At 35.9% G+C, this 23,247-nt stretch overlaps 2 protein-coding genes and 1 non-coding gene across 3 annotated transcripts; 2 read left to right on the plus strand and 1 right to left on the minus strand.

Moving 5' to 3' along the window:
• Positions 1-27: 27 nt before the first annotated feature.
• TRNAF-GAA (transfer RNA phenylalanine (anticodon GAA)) lies at positions 28-100 on the plus strand. Its single transcript has one exon. It is a non-coding gene; the product is annotated as a tRNA-Phe (tRNA).
• A 1,790-nt stretch (positions 101-1,890) lies between these two features.
• LOC104879671 (F-box protein At3g07870) lies at positions 1,891-2,847 on the minus strand. Its single transcript, XM_010653362.3, has one exon. The coding sequence runs from the start codon at positions 2,845-2,847 to the stop codon at positions 1,891-1,893; it is 957 nt and encodes a 318-aa protein (XP_010651664.1).
• Positions 2,848-6,904: 4,057 nt separating this feature from the next.
• LOC100267105 (phytochromobilin:ferredoxin oxidoreductase, chloroplastic) lies at positions 6,905-23,097 on the plus strand. Its single transcript, XM_002278956.4, has 9 exons — positions 6,905-7,175; positions 8,556-8,675; positions 9,522-9,616; positions 20,510-20,603; positions 20,681-20,812; positions 20,981-21,085; positions 22,236-22,286; positions 22,360-22,528; positions 22,746-23,097. The coding sequence occupies exons 1-9, from the start codon at positions 6,990-6,992 to the stop codon at positions 22,784-22,786; spliced, it is 993 nt and encodes a 330-aa protein (XP_002278992.1). The 5' UTR covers positions 6,905-6,989; the 3' UTR covers positions 22,787-23,097.
• The last annotated feature ends 150 nt before the right edge of the window (positions 23,098-23,247 follow it).

The raw sequence follows: 23,247 nt of genomic DNA on the forward strand, positions 1-23,247 counted from the left end.
AACCCAATTATGTACTCATGTACATTCGCGGGGATAGCTCAGTTGGGAGAGCGTCAGACTGAAGATCTGAAGGTCGCGTGTTCGATCCACGCTCACCGCATTTTTACGTCTTTTACCGTCAATAACCAAATCTCTGCTAGGCATTCCATCGAACATTTTCCTTGCACCCCCAATTTTCCCAACTTCTGCTTACATCCTAATAACATCGGTGCCTAGAAAAGCATCCAAATTTGAACAAACCTTAACAATATCTGCATGCACTGGTTGCCCAAATCCCAAATCACAACAAGGAATAACAATAGAATACGTGAAACCATCAGGCCTAACAGAAGTGCATGCAATGCATTTTCATGAATGGGTCAAAGCTTCTCCCAATTTATGGCTTTTAACACACCCAGATAAAACTATATTCCATGAATGGCAGTCCCTTTGGGAGGTTCCATCAAAGAGCTTAATAGCTTCAGAGACTAAACCAAATTTGAAGTAGCCTGATAAGATGGTGTTATATGAAACCACACTGGGTTGCGGCATAAGTGAAGAAGCTTGTGGGCTCCAGACAAGGCTTGGGATTGATGCAGGCCTGAAGGAGGATGTTGCATTGATAGACATGGGCAATCAGCCCTTCTTTGAGAAGGGAAGCATGGAGGACTAGTGCCTTGTACACGTGGGTATAGCTCAATTTTTGAACCATAGGGTTTAAACAGTCGAATTTTGTACAAAATTGATGTGTGCGTACTAAACCTTAAGGGTATAAATGAAATTAATTATATTTTAAAATTTGGATGTGTCAAAGGAATTAAAGACTGGATACGAAAATATATTTATTTCCCAATATTTGGTTATTTGATATAAGGATTAGATAAAAGCAATGAATAATTATAATTTATCCAATTGAAAAATATTAAAAATATTGACAAAAAAAAAATTATCAAAAGAATTTAATGAATTTTTTCAAAATAATTTTAAAAAATAGTGAGAAATGTCAATAAAAATTTTAATAATTCTTTTTAAAATAAATTCAACAATTTCACTAATAAATTTTTAGAATTTGTTTTGAAATAATTAAATATAAATCACTTGAGACATAAATATTTTATTGAAAAAGTTATCTGTCACAGGATAACATAAATTAATATAATACCATATTTAAAACTTAGGTATTCAATTGTAAATTAATAACCGACCAAACTTTAAAAAATTTAAGGCCATGTTTGGTTCCCAAAAAATATTAAGAAAAGAAAAAAAAATGATTTTTTTTCATGTTTAGTTCTCCTATAAAAAATATGGAAGAAAATAAAATATAATTAAAACGAGTTAAAATGATATGTATTTTTAAATTATTTAATTTTTATATTGATGAATTAAAATAAATAAAATGAATTTGAAATAGTAAATAAAAATAATTTATTAATTTTTAATCTATTTTTTATTTTCCTTCTACTTTTCCTTTGTATTTTCTTTCTCTTATATTTTTCCTCAAATTTTGTGAGAACCAAACCAAACATAGACATTTAAAAATTTTCAAAATCAAACTAGAAATAACTCATCCTAAGAACAAATTTAATAAAATATTAAATATTTAAATGAAATTAAAATTTATCATTATAAAAAGAAAAAATAGATAATAGAATCCAAAATTGATATCAACCACCACCATTTGGGATGATACATAAATATTGAATAATTAAAAAAAAAACAAATTGATTTAGAAAATAATACAATTTTCTACCATATTTAAGTGAAGCTTCCATAAATCAAAAGGGAGAAAGAAAGAAAGAAATCATATCAAATCTACCACTAAACTAAATCATAATTAGTAACATATTAGACACCAAAATTATAAAAGCCATGACAATGAGACTTTAACTCCTCCTAACAGCAAAAACTTTATTACTGCGAGGGTGAAACTAGGCTCCCTGTATAGACATAAACTTGTGTTGTATCCATCTGAAGACCGCCGCTGAGAATCTGTATGCATCTTAGACCATTGATCTTTGAATTGTAAGCCACCAACGTCTCATAGTGTTTCAGCAATATTTCACCATCTTCCATTAGACCTACCACTTCAATGTATTCATTAATAGGCACTCCATGTGGTGGTTTTATGTCAATTCTATACTCTCTCACCCACTCTTTCTTCTCGTAATCCTTCAACTTCCATATCTCAATGTGTGTACCCAATGAAAAATCAACCATACCCAGATAGCCTCTCAGGTCGACCAACTCAAACCACTTTGAAACTTTTGAGGAGAATTCTTGATGAGGGATTGACTTAAATTCCTCTTGTCTGAAGTCAAAAGAAATCACCATGCTCTTCAAATCATCAGGACTGAATTCATGGTTAACCAGCCAGTGCAGCGCACCATTTGCATATACACCCTTTTTATAAAGAGGATAACAAGGAACTTGGCTGATCTCTCTCCATGAGCTTGTGGTTCCCATTGTATATACCTCAGCACCCAACTGGTACCCTTGGTTGGCCCGATCAAAATCCCGAAAAAATACGCGAACAATCTTATACCTTTTAGTTGAAGAATCAAACCCCAATCCATACCTGTCCAAGTGTGGCCAGCGGGACACGATTATGGACCGTGGCAGCATGAGAGGCTCTCCTTTGAGAGGATTAGATACAAAGGCTTCCTCCTCTTTGCCACATTTTACAAAGCAAAGTAAACCGTGGCAGGAATTCTCCAAGTCATACCTCCCTCTGTTGGGAAACTCAAGAATAGCCTTGGGAGACCGGTAATGTTCTTTCATCAACTGCAGGCTGCTCTTTCTATGCTTGGCATGAAACCAATGGATTAAAACCAGAGCTTCTTCACGAGTAGTGGCTTGAGCTAAGTGCATGTTGGGAAGACAAGGGTCGTCAATCAAGTTGCACCATTGTTTACATACACGGCTTAATTGGAAAAGCCACCTTATGGGTATTCTTGAAAAGATCTCCAAGATAAGCTCTCTTGGAATTTTTTCATTCATGATTCCTGTTTTTCCATGGCTTATGAGCTAAGCCTTTACATATATATAAAGAGGGAGAGAGGGAGAGAGGGAGAGATGTTACTAGTTGTAGTTGCCTTTCTTTGAAGTCTATTAGGATTAGGAAACACAGGATCGGGGTAGTTGCCTTATTTGTGAAGGAGTTCTATTTGCAAAGACGTTGTAGGGACTTCTATGAATTCCGATTGGACCTAATCTGCATCAAGTATATTTGTGTATATATATATATATATATATATTAATAAAAAATGATCATAGTATAAAAATATATCATGTTATTTTATTTTCATGTTTCATATTTCATATTTTAAATAATGGGCTTTGAGCAAAAACCAATATTTTTACCATTTTATTTTTATTCTTCTTATTTTTATATATATTTTTTCTTGTTATTAAATTTGATAAAAAAATTCATAATCAAATTGAAGAGAACTCATCACTAAAAAAAATCTAATAAAGTATCAAATAAAGAATTACAATAAATTCATTTTATTAAAATTTATTATATAATATATATTAGGATTTAAATAAATTTAATAAAATTTAAAATAAAAACAATATATATCAAAAACTTATATTTTATTTACCAAAATCTAATTTAAGATTTTATTAATAGGGATAATAGCATTGATTTTATTTCATATTAAAGGAATTTGATAAATAATTAATTAAAACCGAAAGAATTAATAACAATATTGGTCATTTTCTTTTTAGGGATTTATTTTAATATGGGAAAAAAATTTGAGGGCCTAACCTAAATTCATTGAATTCCCATATATTATTATTATTATTTGAGAACAAAGTCTACTAAATTTTGTTAGTGACTAAGTGGTGACAAAGTATATAAATTGTGAATTATAATATACATAAATAGATCTTCATATTTCAAAGTGTTCGGTGCTTTCAATGTATCGAATTAACAAAAATATTGAAAACAATGACAATAATAATTATTTGATTTATGAAAAAAAAATATATATTTTAAAATATTTTTAAATAGACAAAAATAATACCAATTTATAAAATTTGAGATAATTTTTTTAATATATTTTTAAATTAATGAGTCAAAACTCACTTTTCCCTATATTTTAATTTAAAATTTTAGTTTATTTTCAAGAATATAAATATTCTTTGGTCATCCTGAGATGATGCCACTCCCACAAAATTTATAAATTTAAAAATTATTAATAAAATAAAAGAATGAGTATATAGTTTTACCCATATCAAACCCTATTAGTATCAAAGTATTGGAAATGTTGATAAGATTATGACCATCAATCACATTATCATCATCCTCGTAAGGTATATTTATACTCTAAAACCCTTATAATGACCAATATCATAAAAAATAAAAAATAAAAAATGAAAAATTTGACGCATGTTGAATGCTTGAGAGGCCTTGATCACCAAAAGCCCACTCCTTTTCAAACTTTGTTTTTCTTGCCCCTTCAAGTTTATATTTTTCATTAAAACCAAACTTCACCTTAAAATGTCATTATTCACTAAATAAACTCAATTATAATTACCTATGAAATAAAAATATTAAAATATAATTAAAAATAAATAAAGCATTAATTCCCATCATTTGTTTTTTTTTTTATCTTTTATATATTTTTTTCAATATCTAACTCTCTTGTTAATTAAATAATAATATTTATAGGAATAAAAAAAAATTAACTATGATGTTTTCATTCCCTATAAATAGAGTAGATTGTATAGTTTTTTAGATACCAACTTCCAAAGACAATTCAAAAGACAAGAGTGGGAGGGAGGTTTGAAAAATTATTTCAATGGATAATACTTAGAGAAAGGAGTTCAAAACCTTTTCAAATCTTCAAAATGGACTTCAAGGAAATTTTAATTTTTTCAAAGCCCCAAGCTTCAAGTTTTGATATTGAAATTTGAAAGACCTTTTCCATTTGGGATCAAGTTTGCTCAAACCTTAGTCGGTGTTGTTCAAGTCACATCAAAATTGAAATAAATCCAAAGTTGAGTCACACCAAAAGCCCAAGTCATACTAAAGTGCAAGTCAAGGCTAACTCAAGGTAAGACTCCAATCAAATTAAAACTTAAAACTAAATCAAGTGAAACCTCAAATTAAGCTCAAACCATTTAACGTAGACTTGAAGCTCTTGTTTTTAACAACTTAGAAAAATAAAGAATCTAGACAACAAGATAAAGACCATCATCCTTTAAGGCTATATTTGGTTGCCTTTATATATATATATGGGTTACAATTCGTGTTGGTGGGTTGTGTTCGTATTATGTCAAAGTCGAGGTATTCTATCATATAGCTCAACTCAAACATGATACAAATGATAATTGTGTTAAAAACATAAATCGAATGCTATCAATTTGTGTCGGGTTGTGTTCATATTATATTAAACCCTAGGTATTCTACTATATAACTCAACCCAAACTTGACACAAGTAATAATCATGTCAAAAACATAAACCTAAGTACTACCTAATTATTAAACAGGTAACACATTATCTTGTAACATATTTAACCTATTTAATAATTAGGTCTTTCTATTTAATAATTATGTTGAATTAGTTCTATATATGTTTATATGATTCACATCATAATATCGGGATATTGCGACGATATATCGTCGAAATATCTGTGTCGATGCATGTGGAAATGAAATTTTCCACAAAAATATCGATGGTCAACGCAGGAGCATCCACACTACCATTGGGGCAAATTTGTCCCTTGTTAATAATCTTGCACCATATATACATATATTAAAAGTTTTCATTTACACAAAATATTAAAACAATACTTTAAACAACAAATTAATTATAATTAAATAAAAAAATTTCATTTAATTAAGTAACAAAAAGTTTTTAATGTCATTAATATATTAATTAAATATTAAAAAATTATACATTTATCATCATTTGTTTGATATCATTTAATACAATTAAATTAAATATATCATAATTTTAATATTAAATATATTTTAAAATTAAACATATTATAATCAAATATCACAATATTATTATCGAATAATATTTGATATAATTTAATAATCAATATATATATATATTAATTTCTTCAACAAAATAACTTTAAAATGTTTATTTTACTTCTAATTTCATTTCTAAAAACTTTATTTTACATTTTCAAAAGTTTTGATCAATTTTAAATCAATCCATATTTTATATCAAAATATCCGTCGATATATCCGTAAAATCGAACTACCGATATATTAGTGATTACCAATATTTTTATCTTTGTTTATGACTCAATTGACCTATTTATTTAAAAATAAATTAAAAATGAGACAAATATGAATTAAATAGTTTAATAACGAGATTATTAAATGAGTCAATTCAGATTAAATTTATATTATACAAGTTGATAAAAAAATTATATATTTATTAAACGATAGATTGACATGAATTTTATCCAAACTCATTTATATTTAACTCAAACCCACGAATATCATATTGGATTCATGTGATATTAGTGAATTGTATTAAACTTTGCAACCAATATACATTTAAAATATTTGAATCATATATATTATTTATAAATAAATAATTAATTATTTACTAATTTTTTAAATTATTAAATGATTTCTAAATAATATTAAACATATTTTTAATTGGAATGCAATACAAATTTTATTTTAAATAAATATAGAATATTAAAAAATAATATATATTTTCATTTTATTTTTTATTTATTTTATAAATTAAATATAATATATTATTAGATATAGATCTTTTGGATATCATCTCCATTGAATATGATAACCGTCGGATATATTCATGAGATACCAATTGATTTTTTCGTACAATTGAAGGTAAGAAACAATGTCGGTTTATGAAAACCTCAAATTTTACAAAAACAGTAAACTCATGAAAAAACCCATCAGTTTAAACTTCAAAGTTCGAAGTTACAATTTACAACTAAGCCATTTTCGGTTATTCACAGGGAAATCCCTGGGAAGAACACTGAGTAGAGGTACCCTTTGCTTCTCTTCAATGGAGTCTTCTTCTTTGAGCTTTTTCTCCACACTGAAGCGTCCGTTAAGCACAGGTAGTAACATTAATAACTTCAAACCCAAAGGGGCTCTTGTGGAAGTCTCCGCCTGCTCTTACCAGAAGTTCCTTCACTTTGCTTTGGATGAAACCAAACGCCGCACCCATTTACTTCCTTCCCCTTTGCAGGTACTGTTTGGTTGCCTAGAGAATATTGGAATATGGGTTTGTTCTAGTTTTGAACTGCTTCAAGAAATGTGCCTTCACTTCTCTAGAAGGATGCTGAAATTTGAACTTAGTGTCTTCTTTGTATTGTCTTGTCATTAGCTTATTTGTCTTGATTTCAGATTTTGGTTCCATGTGTATTCAAATTCTTGGCTGAATGAGGGTTTGTTTACCCTCTCCACTTTTAAGCGTTTTTGCAAGTGGGTATTGAAATTAGAACTAGCTTGTGATCCTGTAAGCCCTAATGGATTTTTTTTATGATTAGTGTGATTCTGAGTGTGAATGGGTTCCATGTTCTATAATTAAAAGCAAATGCTTTTGATGTTGACCATTTGCTCTAAAAATCAATGCTAAGTGATGTGGCTAAAAAAAAATGTTTGGAATCAGAATAGTGGTGGTCATCTTTTACTTTGAAATGAGAACCAGAGATCACTGCATCTATTTTAGTACACATTTTGATATAAATTGTTAGATTATATAATACTCAGTCATAGATAATTATCAAACCGGGTTTAGGGTGCCAGAGTGTTTGTTTTGCCTTTTTTTTTTCATTTTAATTTCTGGAAGTTTTGGAGTAATTAGCTTTACGTTACTGCAACTGAGTTGGGTTGTTCTTTCTCTTGGATTCCTTCTTGAGCAAACCAAGTCACGGATCAGTTAGCCAAACAAGGAGCAAAGTATATGGCCTCCTTTGTTGGAGATTTACTTTCCCCTTTCGGGTCCAATTTTTTTGCTCCTAGTTATGTGAGGGGTTTTTTATGGGGAGGGTCTAGTTTTTGTGGTTCTATTTCTTGGTCACTTTCTACCATTTTTTGTACATTTTTGAAGGATTGTTTATCCTTCTTGTATTTATCAACTGTTTGATGAATGAAAATGTTTGTTTCTGATAAAAAAATTACCTTTACATTAGCAATATAGGGACTTGTTAGTTAAAGGAATGTATATGATTGCATAATTACATTATTGCTTGCAAGAAATGTTAAGATGCAAGATATATGCTTGACGTATGTGTATGTCTGAAATCATTGTAATGATTAGTTTATTCATTTTTTTTCTGTTTTAACCGTAAATGTGGATACTTAATGGCTTGAACACTTGGTCTTTTTACACTGAGGTCAGTTCATAAACCCTCCTTGGAACCCGTAGTCAACAGGTCATTGGCCATCATATATTGCATTATGTGTTCTTACTATGGTCTTAATTGTCTGTCAATATGTCAAGATCTCTGTCCTACCTCAAATATCTACAAGTGTGCATAGAGTTTATATCAGTTAGTTTTTTTCTTTTTTCATGGAGTCCTTCTCATCTGCTATTCTTCTCAACATTATGCTTTTATGACATAAGGAGAATTTCAATTCCATGATGGCCATGGATGGAAAAGCAAAGCTTCAAATGGTATCATTCCAAGCTCCCAAGATTAGACTCCTCCGTAATTTGAGCATTGAAGCTAGTGAAGGAATGCAGGTATTGTTCTTCAATATTTCTGTTGCTCATGTATTGTGACATTGTCTTTTATGGAGCGTGATTCCATTATATTATTTCATTTAATTTTTTTCCTTGTATAACTATTTGATGCAACTGTGGGAACTTGCAATTGCATGGACTTCCTATGATTTGGTGTAAGAATATTTCTTTAATGTGACGTCAATAATTTAGTCTGCTCTAAGACTTCAGAATTATCAGAACAATTTTCACCAACTTTGATGGATGACATCATCCACACAGAATTTTATTTTATAATTATCTGGGTACATTCATCATCTACTCATGATGTATGCATGTATCTTGGATTTCAAGAACCTTCATTGCGCTTTAGTCCCACACATGTTAGTCTCTTCACTAAGAGGTCGATTGGTTCCTGATCTACTATACTATCTTCTGTATTAGCATCCTCATTAGCTTGAGTTGGTTATATTGCAGCTTATTAGTTTCTTGATGCATGAGTTCTACTAATATCAGAATTCAGTATGCTATTCTTCTCTATGATTCTTTGTTAGAAATGATTTTATATGAAGGTCTATCCTAACTATCAAGCTAATCCAATATTGAACATGATGCCTGGATGGTTTGGGAACTCAGATGTGATCTTGATGAATGTGCTCATAGTCGAGAAAGGTAAGTTCATAAAATGACCAAGATATTATTATCATATAGATTTTCTCTGATGCATACAAGCAGAGATTTTCAGATTGGAAACCTTGAATTGCAATTCATTTGCTCAGACCTTGTGCTATAATAGTGTGTAGATTCTTTGTAATAAATATGTATGGTGTTCTTTGTCGTAATTCTGTCTTCAAAATATGTATGCAGATTTTGGATTTTGCTGTGTTCCCAGAACAAGAGTTTGATCTACCTATATTTTGCGCCAATTTTTTCACCACTCCTACCACGAACATTATTGTGTTGTAAGCTATCTTCTTTCTTTTTCTGCTAAGGAACATGATTAAGCTGGCTGCCACTGTCTTCTAGAAGTAAATACATTCTGTTACATAGTCAGAAAAAAAACTGTTTTCATAAATTATGATGGAGCCTCTCCAAAAATTTTATGGAAACGCATTTCTGATAAGAAACACTTGTGCAAGGCAATGTCATGCTTCCTGCTGAAAACCTGAATTTCTAGAAAGTTGTTATAACTTCGGTAAATTTATTTTAAGTTTATGTTTGCCTTAAATTTTTATTTAGCCCAATTTCATGTGTACTTATATGCATATGCATGCATGCATACATGTCTTTTTGAATGACAAGGTGGAGATAACTGATTGGTATAGGAAAAGCTTGATTTATCTTGCCTGATTTCTGTAAATTGCACAATTTATCAACCTTAAAACATCCTAGTTGGCTAATGTTATTGCTTGATGATCCATTGGCATGTGTGTACAAGTTTTGCAAGAAAAACAAGACGGAAAACAAGTTAAATGAAGGAAAAAAATCTAAAGGAAGGACTCTTCACTACCCCACTGGTCTCATTAATTTCACTAGGCCCCCCTGGTGAGATTAACAGGCCCCCCAGTGAAATGACCTGGGAGGTTCACTACCCAGGAGCCACTGCTGTCTGCTACCCCCCTTACCTAACTAGTCAGCAGCCCCCTAGCGAAGCCTCCACAACCCTGATGTCCACTACCTCTGCTCCCTTAGCAAATCGGCCTGCAGACACCCCTAGAAAAGTTAAACCAGAATTTTCTGGTCCTCTTTTCCAATAAGCTCACAAGTCACCCCTCGCAAAGATACTGTTCCTTTTTAAATCATCCTAGCTTCAATCCTTCGAAATGAACACATTCCCCCTGACACCTATGACAACTGTACAAGCCCATGCATGACACCTCTGCTACTCTGCAAATTATGAAGCAATGCGGCAACCAAAAATCTCAGGAAATCCACCTCACCCCATTGTAGACTTGAGCTGCAAAAATCCTACAAACAGCTAATTTGGGGGCAAGTGGACAAAAAGCAAAAATAGAGTTAAATAGTTGATAGAGTAGTTAGGTTAACTTATGCTTTGTACATATGTGAATTCTAGAAAGACAATTCAAGAATTTGAAGTCCATCATGTTGTCCTCTCTATAAAATTCCTTCTGTTCTTTTCATTTTCACCATGAGTAGCTAAACCAAAAGTCAAGGTGTAGGGAGGTGAAGACATCTCAATCTTGCTGCTCTCAGCATCTAAGGGAGTCTCATAGCCTCATGTTCCTGAATTTTCTCAGCTATTAGAGTGCTGAGTTTGAGCTTGTTGAGACAATGAACTAGCACCAACCTCTTGCTGTTATCACTACTCCCTAGTTGCTTGGAAAGCCTTGGACGGGAAGTTGATGATAGAGTAGCAGCTGTGTGTGGAGCCTCCTTTGTAATTTGACTCAAATTGGCCAATAGTTATTGGATATAGTAGAAGAAAGTGAGGACTGGAAAAATGTTCAGTGGTGATGCCTATCCAAGGTATGGGCCACACACACTCACAGTGCTCAAATTAGGTAGGATAATTTCTCAACCTCCTGAACCTTGAGATTCTCTAGTTCTCTTGCACATTTTCTTAACAAAATACCATTGGTTAATCATCTTCTTACATCCCTTCCCTAACACACTACCATTTGCACCAAGTATCCATGACTGTCAATGCCCGAGGAAAAATGACACCTGACTCTTGTCAAGTACTAAAATTGTGATCCTTTGGCTTGAGGACTCAACATTTCATCATTCAGCCACTGAGCACACTCTTGATAAGAACCACCAAGCAATAACCATATGTTGGATGTGGATAATTAATGTAATAATTCATCCCTCCATTAGTGTGATCAACTTTATTGATAAGCAATTCAAAGAATCGATCAGAAATAAAATTCTACTCCTAAAGGAAATAAAATACTAAATGCAGTTTGAAGTACTAAACTAAAGTGATAAGAATTAGAACTAAACAGAAAGCTAATTTAATAAGAATAGAAATCCTAATTTTAATTTGAATGAAAATACGAATTGTTCTTATCCTCTATGCCTAAAATAAACTTGAAATGAATGGTCTATATGATAGCATTCGCCATGGATTAAATCTTGTAATTGCTTTCCCTAACCTCTTCTTCAAACCCTTAATCATAGAAGGCTATGTATTTTATTGTTCTGCACTCCTCCATGAAGGCCAACATTCACTGCAGCCAACCTAGTTTCTCTAGAGTTTAGACCAATCCATTAGCCGCTAGCCACCACCACCTTCATGTATGTGTTGGCATCTTAGATCTAAGCAACAAAAACAATACTGTGAAGAGAAAGAAAAGGGAGAATCCCTAATTATTGTTATTGAAAAACTGTAAAGAATACACATTGGACTTGGGTATATATATACATGTTAGTGGGACCCACAATACAATAAGGAAAGAAAAGGAAAAGGAAAAGTAAATAACCTAAATAACTATACACTATCTAACACTCCCCCTCAAGCTGGAGCGTATATGTTATATGCACCAAGCTTGTTACAAATGTATTTAATTCTAGGACCTCTGAGAGATTTAGTAAAAATATCTGCTAGTTGATCATTTGAATTGACAAAACTAGTCGCCACACATCCTAATGCGATCTTCTCTCTAATGAAGTGACAATCAACTTCAATGTGTTTGGTCCTTTCATGGAAGACTAGATTGGATGCAATATGCAAAGCGGCTTGGTTGTCACAGATGAGCTTCATCTGTTCATCATTTCCAAATCTCAACTCCAGAAGAAGATGTTTCAGCCATATGAGTTCACATGTTGCCAGAGCCATAACTCGATACTCGGCTTCAGCACTAGATCTGGCCATGACATCTTGTTTCTTACTCTTCCAAGATATTAGGTTACCTCCAATAAAAACACAATACTCAGAAGTGGAACGTCTATCTATGGGTGAGCCAGCCCAATCTGCATCTGTGTAACCAACAACTTGGGTATGACCTCTGTTCTCGTACAACACACCATGGCCTGGTGTGCTTTTGATATATCGAAGAATGCAGATTACAACATCCCAATGGCTATCACATGGTGACTGTAGGAATTGACTAACAACACTTACAGGAAAAGAAATGTTTGGACGAGTAATGGTGAGGTAGTTCAGTTTACCTACAAGTCGCCGATATCTCCCAGGATCTCCTAAAGGCTCCCCCTGGCCTGGTATAAGTTTGACATTTGGATCCATAGGAGTGTCTACCGGTTTACAGTCTAACATACCGGTTTCTTCCAAGATGTCTAAAACATACTTCCTTTGGGAAAGAACCACATTGGAACTGGATTGAGCTATTTCAATCCCTAAGAAATACTTGAGTTTCCCCAAGTCTTTAGTCTGAAAGTGGGTGAAAAGGTGTTGCTTTAGTTTCTGAATACCATTCTGATCACTGCCTGTAATGACGATGTCGTCCACATAAACTACCAGATAAATACACTGCCCCGAAGAGTTATGATGATAGAAAACGAAATGGTCTACTGTACTACGGAACATGTCAAACTCCTGAACAACAGAACTAAAACGGCTAAACCATGCTCGAGGAGATTGTTTCAAGCCATATAGAGAACGGCATAACCTGCACACTAAACCAGACCCCCCCTGAGCAACAAAACCAGGTGGTTGCTCCATATAAACTTCCTCAGCAAGATCCCTATGAAGGAGAACATTTTTAATATCTAACTGATAAAAAGGCTAAGAACGCATAGCAGCCATGGAGAGCAATAGACGAACAGAAGCTATCTTGGCAATAGGAGAGAAAGTGTCACCATAATCAAAACCATAAACCTGAGTATAGCCTTTAGCAACTAAGTGGGCCTTAAGGTGATCAACCTGACCATCAGGGCTAACCTTAACTGTGTAGACCCAACGACAACCAACTGTAAATTTACCAGAGGGTAAAACAACAAGATCCCAAGTGCTATTGGAGTGTAAAACAACCATTTCATCTACCATTGCCTGTCGCCAGCCTGGATGGGAAAGAGCCTCAGGGGTGCTATTGGGAAGAGAAACAGAAGATATAGCAGAAACAAATGCAGAATAGAGTGAAGATAATCGATGGTAACTCAAAAAATTGTAAATGGGATGAGGATTACGAGTAGATCGATTACCTTTCCGAAGAGCAATGGGTAAGTTAGCAGAAGGAGGCAGAGCCGGGGCAGGAGAAGCCGAAGGGATAGGAAGAGACTCAGAGGTGGAGAAGAACGGTGAGTCCTCAAAGAAAGTGACATCAGAGGAGAGAAAGTAGCGATGAGTCTCAGAGGAATAACAACGATAACCCTTTTAAAGTCTGGAATATACCAAGAAGATGCATTTTGTGGCTCTGACAGAAAGTTTGTCCTGTCCAGGAGTGAGAATATGAATAAAGCAAGTACAACCAAAAACACAAGGAGGAAGGAAATAAAGTGGTTGGTCAGGGAAAAGAAGGGAATGAGGAATCTGATCGTGTAATACAGATGAGGGCATACGATTAATCAAATAACATGCTGTAAGAACAGCGTCCCCCCAAAAACGAAAAGGAACATGACTATGGAGAAGGAGAGTACGAGTTGTCTCAACAAGATGTCGATTCTTACGTTCAGCTACCCCATTTTGTTGAGGAGTATGAGCACAAGAAGACTGATGAATGATCCCATGTTGGGACATAAATGAAGTAAATGGTGTAGAAAAATATTCCCTGGCATTGTCACTGCGCAAAACACGAATAGAAATATTGAACTGGGTTTGGATTTCAGCATAAAATTTTTGAAAAATAGAAAATAACTCTGCTCGATTTTTCATTAAAAATAACCAAATACATCGAGAATAGTCATCAATGAAAGTGACAAAATACTGAAATCCTAAAGTAGACGCGGTCCGACAAGGACCCCGAACATTAGTGTGGACAAGTTCAAAAGAAGACTTTGCCCGATTATTCAAACACTTTGGGAACGAGACACGAATATGTTTCCCAAGCTGACAGGACTCACACGCAAGCGACGACAAAGATGAAAAACTAGGGACCATTTTCTGGAACTTGGATAGACTAGGGTGGCCCAGGCGACTGTGGATGAGGAGGGGAGTATCAGTGGAAATGCAAACTGCAGGAGTTGAAGGTGCGGTGAGGTGATAGAGGCCTTGAGACTCACGTCCTATGCTAATCGTCTTCCCCGTACTCCGGTCCTGCAAGGTCACAAATTTATCAGAGAAAGTGATAGAACAGTTAAGAGTGCGAGTTATTTTGCTGATGGAAATAAGATTAAAAGGACACTCAGGGGCATAAAGGACAGAATAGAAGGTAAGGAAGGGAGAGGATGAGCGAAACCAAAACCTTTAGCCATAGTTTGGGAACCATTAGCTAAAGTAACAGTAGGTAAGGCAGAGGTAGTAGTAATAGAAGAGAAAAGATTCTTATTACCAGATATGTGATCAGAAGCACCAGAATCTAGAATCCAAGGTCCAAGAGAAGATGTGTGGGTAAGACAAGCAGAAGCATTACCAGTCTGGGCAACAGAAGCAACAAAAGCTGACTTGGTGGCTTGATAGCGGAGATAGTCATCATACTCACTGTCAGTGAGGGAAATACCCTGAGATGTGGAGGAACTGGGAGGCTGAGGCGACTGAGGATCAGATGATTGGGCCACGTGGGCAGTGTGGGGAGGCCGCCCATGTAACTGATAACACCGATCACGAGTGTGGCCAAGCTTATTGCAATAGGTGCAATGAGGACGTTGGCCTCTACCTCGGTTACCACTGCGTCCTCCTCGAGAGCTAGTTTGAGAAACTAACACAGAAGAATTTGAAGTGTTATCAGATGGCAAAGTCTGAGTACGGAGGAGGCGAGCAAACACATCATCCAAGGATGGAACGGAGGAAGTGCCAAGAATCTGATCGCAGACGGTCTCGAGATCTGGACGGAGGCCAATAAGTGTAAGAACCATGAAGAACTTGTCAATCTGTGTTCGTTGATCCCCAACATCAGTAGTAAGAGGCATCACGGTCAAGAATTCCTCCTTAAGAGAGGCAATCTACCAATATAAGTAGATAAATCCATGTCTTGTTGTCTGACATTGACAATAGAAGAAGCCACCTTATAAAGACGTTGGATATCATTCGTGTATGGCCCTTTCGCCTGATTCCAAAATTTAAAGCATGTTTTGTAGACCCGAAGATGAAGCAGAATCTTAGGATCAACTGATTGCCATAACACATTACATAACTGTGCATCTATCTTCCTTCATTGTACTCTGTCAACCTCAGGGATATCCGCCTCCTGCGTAACAAGGTGATCCTCTTAACCTTGACCCATAAACCAAAGCTCCACAGAGGCAGACCAGGACAAATAATTTTCACTTCCAACCAATTTCTCCTAAGTAATCATAGGAGATCCAGATATGACAGAGGAAAAAGTGGAACTTTTAGTAGCCATATCTACTTATCTGGTGAATGAAATACGTTTGGATCAAAGAGAGCCCTAATACGGCTTATCGCGGACTTCCTAAGACACGTGTAGGGCTCGGGGTGGAGAGGAAGTCACCAGAGGTCGCCGGAAAGGCTGTTTAGAGGGTCTGCGGAGACAAAAAACCCCAAAAAATGCACTTTCAGGGCTCGGATGACACAAGCACAGATGGAGGGTGGCTAGATGGCGTCAGGCGAGGCTGGAGGTGGAAGCGCGTGGCCGGAAAGTGCTTCACGCGCCCTCATCCGCCGGTGTGTGAGATGTAGGCCACCGGAGAAGGAATGCGCGTGGCTGAGATTCTCCCTCCGGTGCTTTGAGAAAACTTGAAGATTTCCTCCTTGCACACCTGATGGTATGGTCGGTGTCGGAAAAGGACGTTGCCGGAAAAGTCGCCGGCGGTGAGGGTTTTCTGACGGTGATACGATTGATCGGAAAGCTTTAGGAGATGGGAAGGGTGACCGGAATGAAACACGGTCACTGAAAGATTTCCCAGAATGGATTCACGGATAAACCGGAAATAATTAGGGTTTTTTTTTCTCCCTTGGCTCTGATACCATGTGAAGAGAGAAAAAAGGGAGAATCCCTAATTATTGTTATTGAAAAACTGTAAAGAATACACATTGGACTTGGGTATATATATACATGTTAGTGGGACCCACAATACAATAAGGAAAGAAAAGGAAAAGGAAAAGGAAAAGTAAATAACCTAAATAACTATACACTTATCTAACAAATACTAATTTTTCAAAATTGATCTTTAGGGTTAAAGTACTAACCTTAGGTCTAGATGTTCCCAAACCTTAAATTCTAAGTGTTGAAGACGACCTTGAAGTTGTTAGGAGTTTCGTAACCCACGATCTTCGGCCCCATGACTCAACTTTGTTCTTGGCACACTTCTGATGGAGCGGAAAGAAGGGTGGAGGCTATGACTCTTTTTCTCTCTAGATGGTGGAAGACCATAAGTGATGGAAACCCTAACCCCTAAGGGGTATTTATAGGGTTCTTAACTGGGCTTAAGTGATTTGAGCCTACATGAGCTTGGGTCACTTAATCTAGTCCAAATTGGGTCATAATAGATATCAATTAGCCAAATCCAGAGACTTGTTCACTTACCCTTGTACAACCTTGCGTAATTACCAAAATGTCTTTATGCACAAAAGTGAACTTAGAGTTAATCCAACCCTTATAACTCATGCCAACAAGGCATATGAGTTCAAAGCAGGGACCATTAGGATCCATATGAGTATTGGTTCCCTCAAAATTCAATTCCGAAGTTGATTCAACATCCTACTACAAAGAATTAACCGAATTCCAGTTTTCTATGTAAATAACAACAAAACACTATGTGTTTGGATCTGTGATTTGTTATCCATTGCATTCAGTCTCCCCATAAACTGGTGTCCGTGGTCTAATAAGATGAAAGCTATCAGTTTTTTGAGACTTCCTCTATTATCATTGAGTTACAAATCCTCTTATTATATGTTTAATTGACATGTCTTAGTTCTCAAAGAGCCTATGTCAAGTTCCACTTAAGGAACTACTATGGTCATAATTTCCATGAACACACCTCCTTAGAATCACCCAAGAGGACATTTTGTCTTAATTCTATGAGATATCATAGTGCCTCTATTGAGAATACCTATTGTTATCGACTTTCATCAATAGTGACCCAATCCATAGGGAATATATGATCAACTTACTAATTTTAGCATAAGCTCAATATTCTCTCAAGGTTGAGAGACAACATAATGAAGTAGCTTGGTGAAGTCATGACTCACCGTAGGTCTTGTCTAATGTGTGATCATACACACTAGGGCATATACCATGAGAAACCTATTTTGATAGTCAAGACTAGTCATCCTTCCAATTAGAAGGTGGTGTACTACAACTTCTAATGGGTTGCCTAAACCCATGAACCGGCTATGAACAAGTTATCTATTTGCAAGGAACCCATGACTTGGATCTTCCGTGCAACTCCTAATGCACTCAAGTCATATACAATGCAAAATATGGAGACAAGAATGCTCATAAAGCGTAATGCATGACATAAGAATAGATAAAAGTGAAACTGGAATATCATTAAATAATGAATTCCAAATTTTGTTACATTATGTCATGCTTTTAAGGGCTCTATCCTAATAGTATGTATTGAGTAGGATGCTTTTGAGAGCAGAGGAGAGAAATATGTTGGAGGGTTTCAGGGTGGGTAGAAACAGAACTAGGGTATCTCATTTGCAATTTGCCGATGACACCATCTTCTTTTCTAACACTAGGGAGGAAGACTTGCAGACTCTCAAGAGTCTTTTGTTAGCATTTGGGCATATTTCTGGACTTAAGGTCAATTTAGACAAGAGTAATATTTATGGCATCAATTTGGATCAAGCTCATATTTCAAGATTGGCTGAGACACTTGAATGCAAGGCTTCTGGCTGGCCTATACTATATCTGGGTCTTCCTTTGGGCGGGAACCCCAGGGCAGGTGGTTTTTGGGATCCTGTGATTGAGAGAATTTCAAGAAGATTAGATGGTTGGCAAAAGGCATACCTATCATTCGGAGGGAGGATAACTCTCATCCAATCTTGCCTTACCCATATGCCCTGTTACTATCTTTCTTTATTTAAGTTACCCGCTTCAGTTGCTGCAAAAATCGAGAGGTTGCAGAGGGATTTTTTATGGTCAGGGATTGGGGAAAGCAAAAAGGATCATTTAGTCAGGTGGGATGTCGTGTGTAAACCGAAGGAAATAGGGGGTTTGGGTTTTGGGAATATTTCTCTGAGAAATCTCGCTCTTTTAGGGAAATGGTTGTGGAGGTACCCTAGAGAGGGTTCAGCTCTTTGGCATCAGGTCATACTAAGCATCTATGGTTCACACTCCAATGGTTGGGATGCCAACACAATAGTCAGATGGTCACATCGCTGTCCTTGGAAGGCTATTTCTCAAGTCTTTCAGGAGTTTTCCTCGTTTACTCGATTTGTGGTAGGAAATGGGGAAAGAATTCGTTTCTGGGAAGATTTGTGGTGGGGGGACCAACCTTTGGGATCCCAATATCCAAGTCTATTTAGAGTAGTCTTGGATAAAAACATACCTATTTCTTCAGTTCTCGGTCCTACTCGTCCTTTCTCTTGGAATTTAAATTTCCGTCGTAACTTGTCAGATTCTGAGATTGAGGACTTAGAAGGCCTCATGCGATCTCTTGATGGAGTGCATTTATCTCCTTCGGTTCCAGATGCCAGATTGTGGCCCTTGTCTTCTTCAGGGCTTTTTTCAGTTAAATCTTTCTTTCTAGCTTTATCCCAATTTTTTGGATCTCCTTAGGTTTTTCCTTCTAAATTCGTTTGGAATTCTCAAATTCCTTTCAAAGTGCAGTCCTTCATCTGGTTAGTGGCACACAAGAAGGTGAATACTAATGACATGCTACAAGTGAGAAGACCCTACAAAGCCCTTAGTCCGGATATTTGTATTCTGTGCATGAAGCATGGGGAATCAGCTGATCATATTTTTCTTCATTGCTCCTTGACGATTGGGTTATGGCACAGGTTATTTCAGTTAGCTAAGATGGATTGGGTTCCCCCGAGAAGCATCCTTGACATGATGTACATCAAATTCAATGGATTTGGTTCGTCTAAGAGGGGGATAGCCTTGTGGCAAGCTGCAAACATCGCTCTTATTCGGATTGTGTGGAGGGAAAGAAATGCGAGGATTTTTGAGGATAAAGCAAGGAATTCAGAGTCTCTATGGGACTCTATTGTTTTCCTTGCTTCTCTTTGGGCCTATTGTTCCAAGGTTTTTAAGGGGACTCCCCTTAATGCGATACTTCTTGATTGGATAGCTGTGTGTACTCCATAAGGAGTGGTCTTTTTAGAGTGTTTGCTTGTTTTTCAGTGTATTTTTCTATAGTTTAGCTGTCTTTGGCAGGAGGATTCCTCATCCTTCTTTTGTACTTTTTATCTATCAATAAATCTTTGTGTCGTTTCCAATAAAAAAAAACAGTATGCTTGTTGATTGAGGCCACAACAAAGTTTTTCCTATCATCGATTCCTCTCCTCCTTTTGAAGCACCAGAATTGCCTTTCTTATCATCTCGCCATTGAACTCTTCACCCATCTTATCGTTCTAGTCCTACACGTCATTCCCATGTGTTTCTTATGATTCTGATTAGCAGAAGGAAACAAAAATATTAGAAACTTACCTAAGATTTAGTTTTTTTTCTTATCTCTTATGGAGTTACACCAACCTGGTTGCTCTTTGTTTCAACATAAGCATGTTGCCTTTTCTAACTCTGCATGCCTCTGTTTTATTATCTAATGGCTGAAATATTACTATTCCTATAATTTGGAATCAATTTGGTTTCCTGGATTTTGTAGAGCACTCAAGAATCTGGAACTTAGCCTTGATTGATCATTTATAGGGACCTCAACCCTTTGCATGATGTCATCAACCGGAGGGATTACAAGGAGAAGTACTACAAAAGCTTAATGCCTCTTGGTCTCAAGTATGCAGAGGTATTGAAGAAAAAAAAAATGCTTATTATCACTATCTAATCCCAGTCTCATGTCGACTTAACACAGATTTTATGCAGCTTTTACCTTGGGGAGGAAAGCTTACAAGTGAGTCATTGAGATTTTTCTCACCAATTGTGATATGGACTAAGTTTACTTCAAGCCAATACAAGCATGGTGTCCTATATTCTGCTTTCATGGATTACTACAAGGTATAGTCGTAAAAGGTTTTAGCATCCTGCTTTGTCTTGAGGTCAATTCCCAATTGCATGCTGTTTATAAGAATTTAAATTTACTTGAATTTGTTAGATCCTGTTTGCATGGCTGGCTATATAATTCAAAATCCAATTTTGTGTTATCACTTTCTGTTGCGTTTTTAGGCATGGCTTGAGTTAATGGAACAAGCTGCAGAGGAGAGAGACACTTCACAAATTATTTGCAATCGTGAAGCACAGCATAGGTATCTAACATGGAGAGCAGAAAAGGTAGTCACTGGTATTCTCACCAGCTTTGTTTCATTCAGCCGATATCTGTGAAACCTTTGTGATTGGCTTGAAGGCTCCACTGCATATTTGCTTGTAAAATTTATGAATGTCTCTCTTTGTCCGTGATGGCTATATAGTACATGAATGCATGAATGCACTAGAAAAGATGGCTGCAGGTTAACTCTAGGTTTGTTGGGATGAATGCAAAATCCACCACCACAGTTTGGATCCCATCTCAGTGTCCCTTTTTGTCTTTCTCTGTGTGCTAGCACGTCCGCACACACGCATGGTGGGGGGTTGGAGTGGTGGAGAAGATCCAGGGTGCATGCTGATTGATAGACTGCTATAGCCTACTAGTGTTAGAATTGCATCTAAAATTAAAACTGGGGTTAAGACGTCTTGGTTTGTTCAATTTAGCTCTTTTATGGTAGATGGTCAATGGAGATTTGCTGACGAGTGAGACAAACTGCTGTAGAGATCTTTTTGATCAGTAAAACCACTACAGAGATTTTGTTCTTACCAACCACTGGTGTATGTGCTAAAAAGCAGAGAGAGTTGTCCAAATCTCATTATGTTGCCCATGAGTTGGGAGCCTTTCTGTTGCTGTTGGGTCTGTGAACAAGGAGCCATTCAGAGGGCTGATTCCTCTGGTCTATATTGATTGTCAGTGCTGAAACTCAAAACTGTTTCCTTATTATTTCTTTAGTACAGCTTCCTTCCTGTTTGGTGTATCTATGTTTCTTGCATACCAGATGTGTACGGGTTGTTTTCTGGTCACTAGAAGAAATAATTGAAAAGAATAAATAGAACTGGACTAACTCAGGAAGGGATGTGCTTACCACAACAGGACTGAAGTTGACATCCTTAAAGTGGATAACTGGAAGATTATTACGTTGTTTTTTTTTTTTTCCCCTTTTTCACTAAAAGAAGCTCTGCATCCAAATGATCTATTAAGAAGCCCTATAGTGTTGTTTTCCTGATTCACTATTAATCAAATCTTTCCAAACAAATATTAATGGGTATAGAGGCAAGGGATCAGAAATAGTTGGCACAGGTAAAATCATAGTATGTCTTTTTGTGGTTATAACTATCTGGACTGCCCTTTAAGCTTTTCCTTGATACATTTGCTGATGCAACTCCTGAAAACCAGGATCCAGGTCATCGAATTCTGAAAAAGTTGATTGGTGAGAGCCTCTCTAAGGTATCATTTCTGAACTAGTGAGCTTTCTGATATTCTGCCAATTATTGCACGTTTCTCATATTTTATTATGTAGGACCTGGTGAGGAGCTTCCTTTTTAATGGAGTTGATGAACTAGGAACCAAAACATTTCTTGATTACTTTCCTGAGTACTGCTGTGAGAATGGAACTATAAATGACAAACGCAGTATCATTGGAAAGTCTTTTGAAAGTCGGCCCTGGGATACATCAGGAGAATTCATTGGTAACCATCTCAAAAACTATAATTTAGCACTGGCTTTTAACCTGTTGCCTTTGTATTACTGCTTTCTTCATCTTCCCTTGTTATTTCCCGTCCTAAGTGTGCACTGCAACTACTGTCAAACATTTCTCAGTTCTTCTAGTGTACTGATGTGATTTTTAACCTTTGTTTCTCTCCATTTTTTAAATGTCTGATCAATGTGCAATATGACACATGCCAGGGTCTCTCCCTAGCTTGAATGAAGAAAGAGGTTTGTCATAGGTAGCTGAGGGGCAACCTATGAACATGAATCTTAGATGTAGCAGCTGCAGCTGTAAGGAGAATACCCAGAAGAGCATGGGATTAATGGTAGTAATAGAAGAAGAGATGTTGGTTATGGCCCTAGATGGAGTGCAATGGTGAAACGGGATGTCTGCTACCAACCGCATATCGTTTGGCCTAGGTGGTCGTATCATTAAGCTGAGTTATGTAATTTTCTGAATCCTTTTTTCTGAAGGGCACTCTGTTGTGTTGGTGATACTGCAGTTTTTTCAATTTCAAAATAAAGAACTGTATCAATGATTCATGGGTAACACCTTTTTGTTTTGAAAACTCAAGAAAGAAATTTTGCGAAGGGTTTCAATTTCAGGGGCTAATTAAGAAGGGATAGAATCAAAACCACACTATACAAAAGTTTTCAAAGCATATATTTTAGTGTTCTTTTTTTTCTTTCTTTCAAAATG

This window comes from Vitis vinifera, chromosome 6 (assembly GCF_030704535.1).
Source record: "Vitis vinifera cultivar Pinot Noir 40024 chromosome 6, ASM3070453v1".
NCBI lineage: Eukaryota > Viridiplantae > Streptophyta > Magnoliopsida > Vitales > Vitaceae > Vitis > Vitis vinifera.

What these genes read in the sequence shown, in the direction of transcription:
- LOC104879671 (XM_010653362.3), bottom strand. Translation starts at nt 2,847, where the DNA reads ATGCACTTAGCTCAAGCCACTACTCGTGAAGAAGCTCTGGTTTTAATC.
- LOC100267105 (XM_002278956.4), top strand. Translation starts at nt 6,990, where the DNA reads ATGGAGTCTTCTTCTTTGAGCTTTTTCTCCACACTGAAGCGTCCGTTA. An exon ending in TACTTCCTTCCCCTTTGCAG is followed by an intron (nt 7,176 to 8,555) that starts GTACTGTTTGGT and finishes TTATGACATAAG; the next exon opens with GAGAATTTCAATTCCATGAT. An exon ending in AAGCTAGTGAAGGAATGCAG is followed by an intron (nt 8,676 to 9,521) that starts GTATTGTTCTTC and finishes ATATGTATGCAG; the next exon opens with ATTTTGGATTTTGCTGTGTT.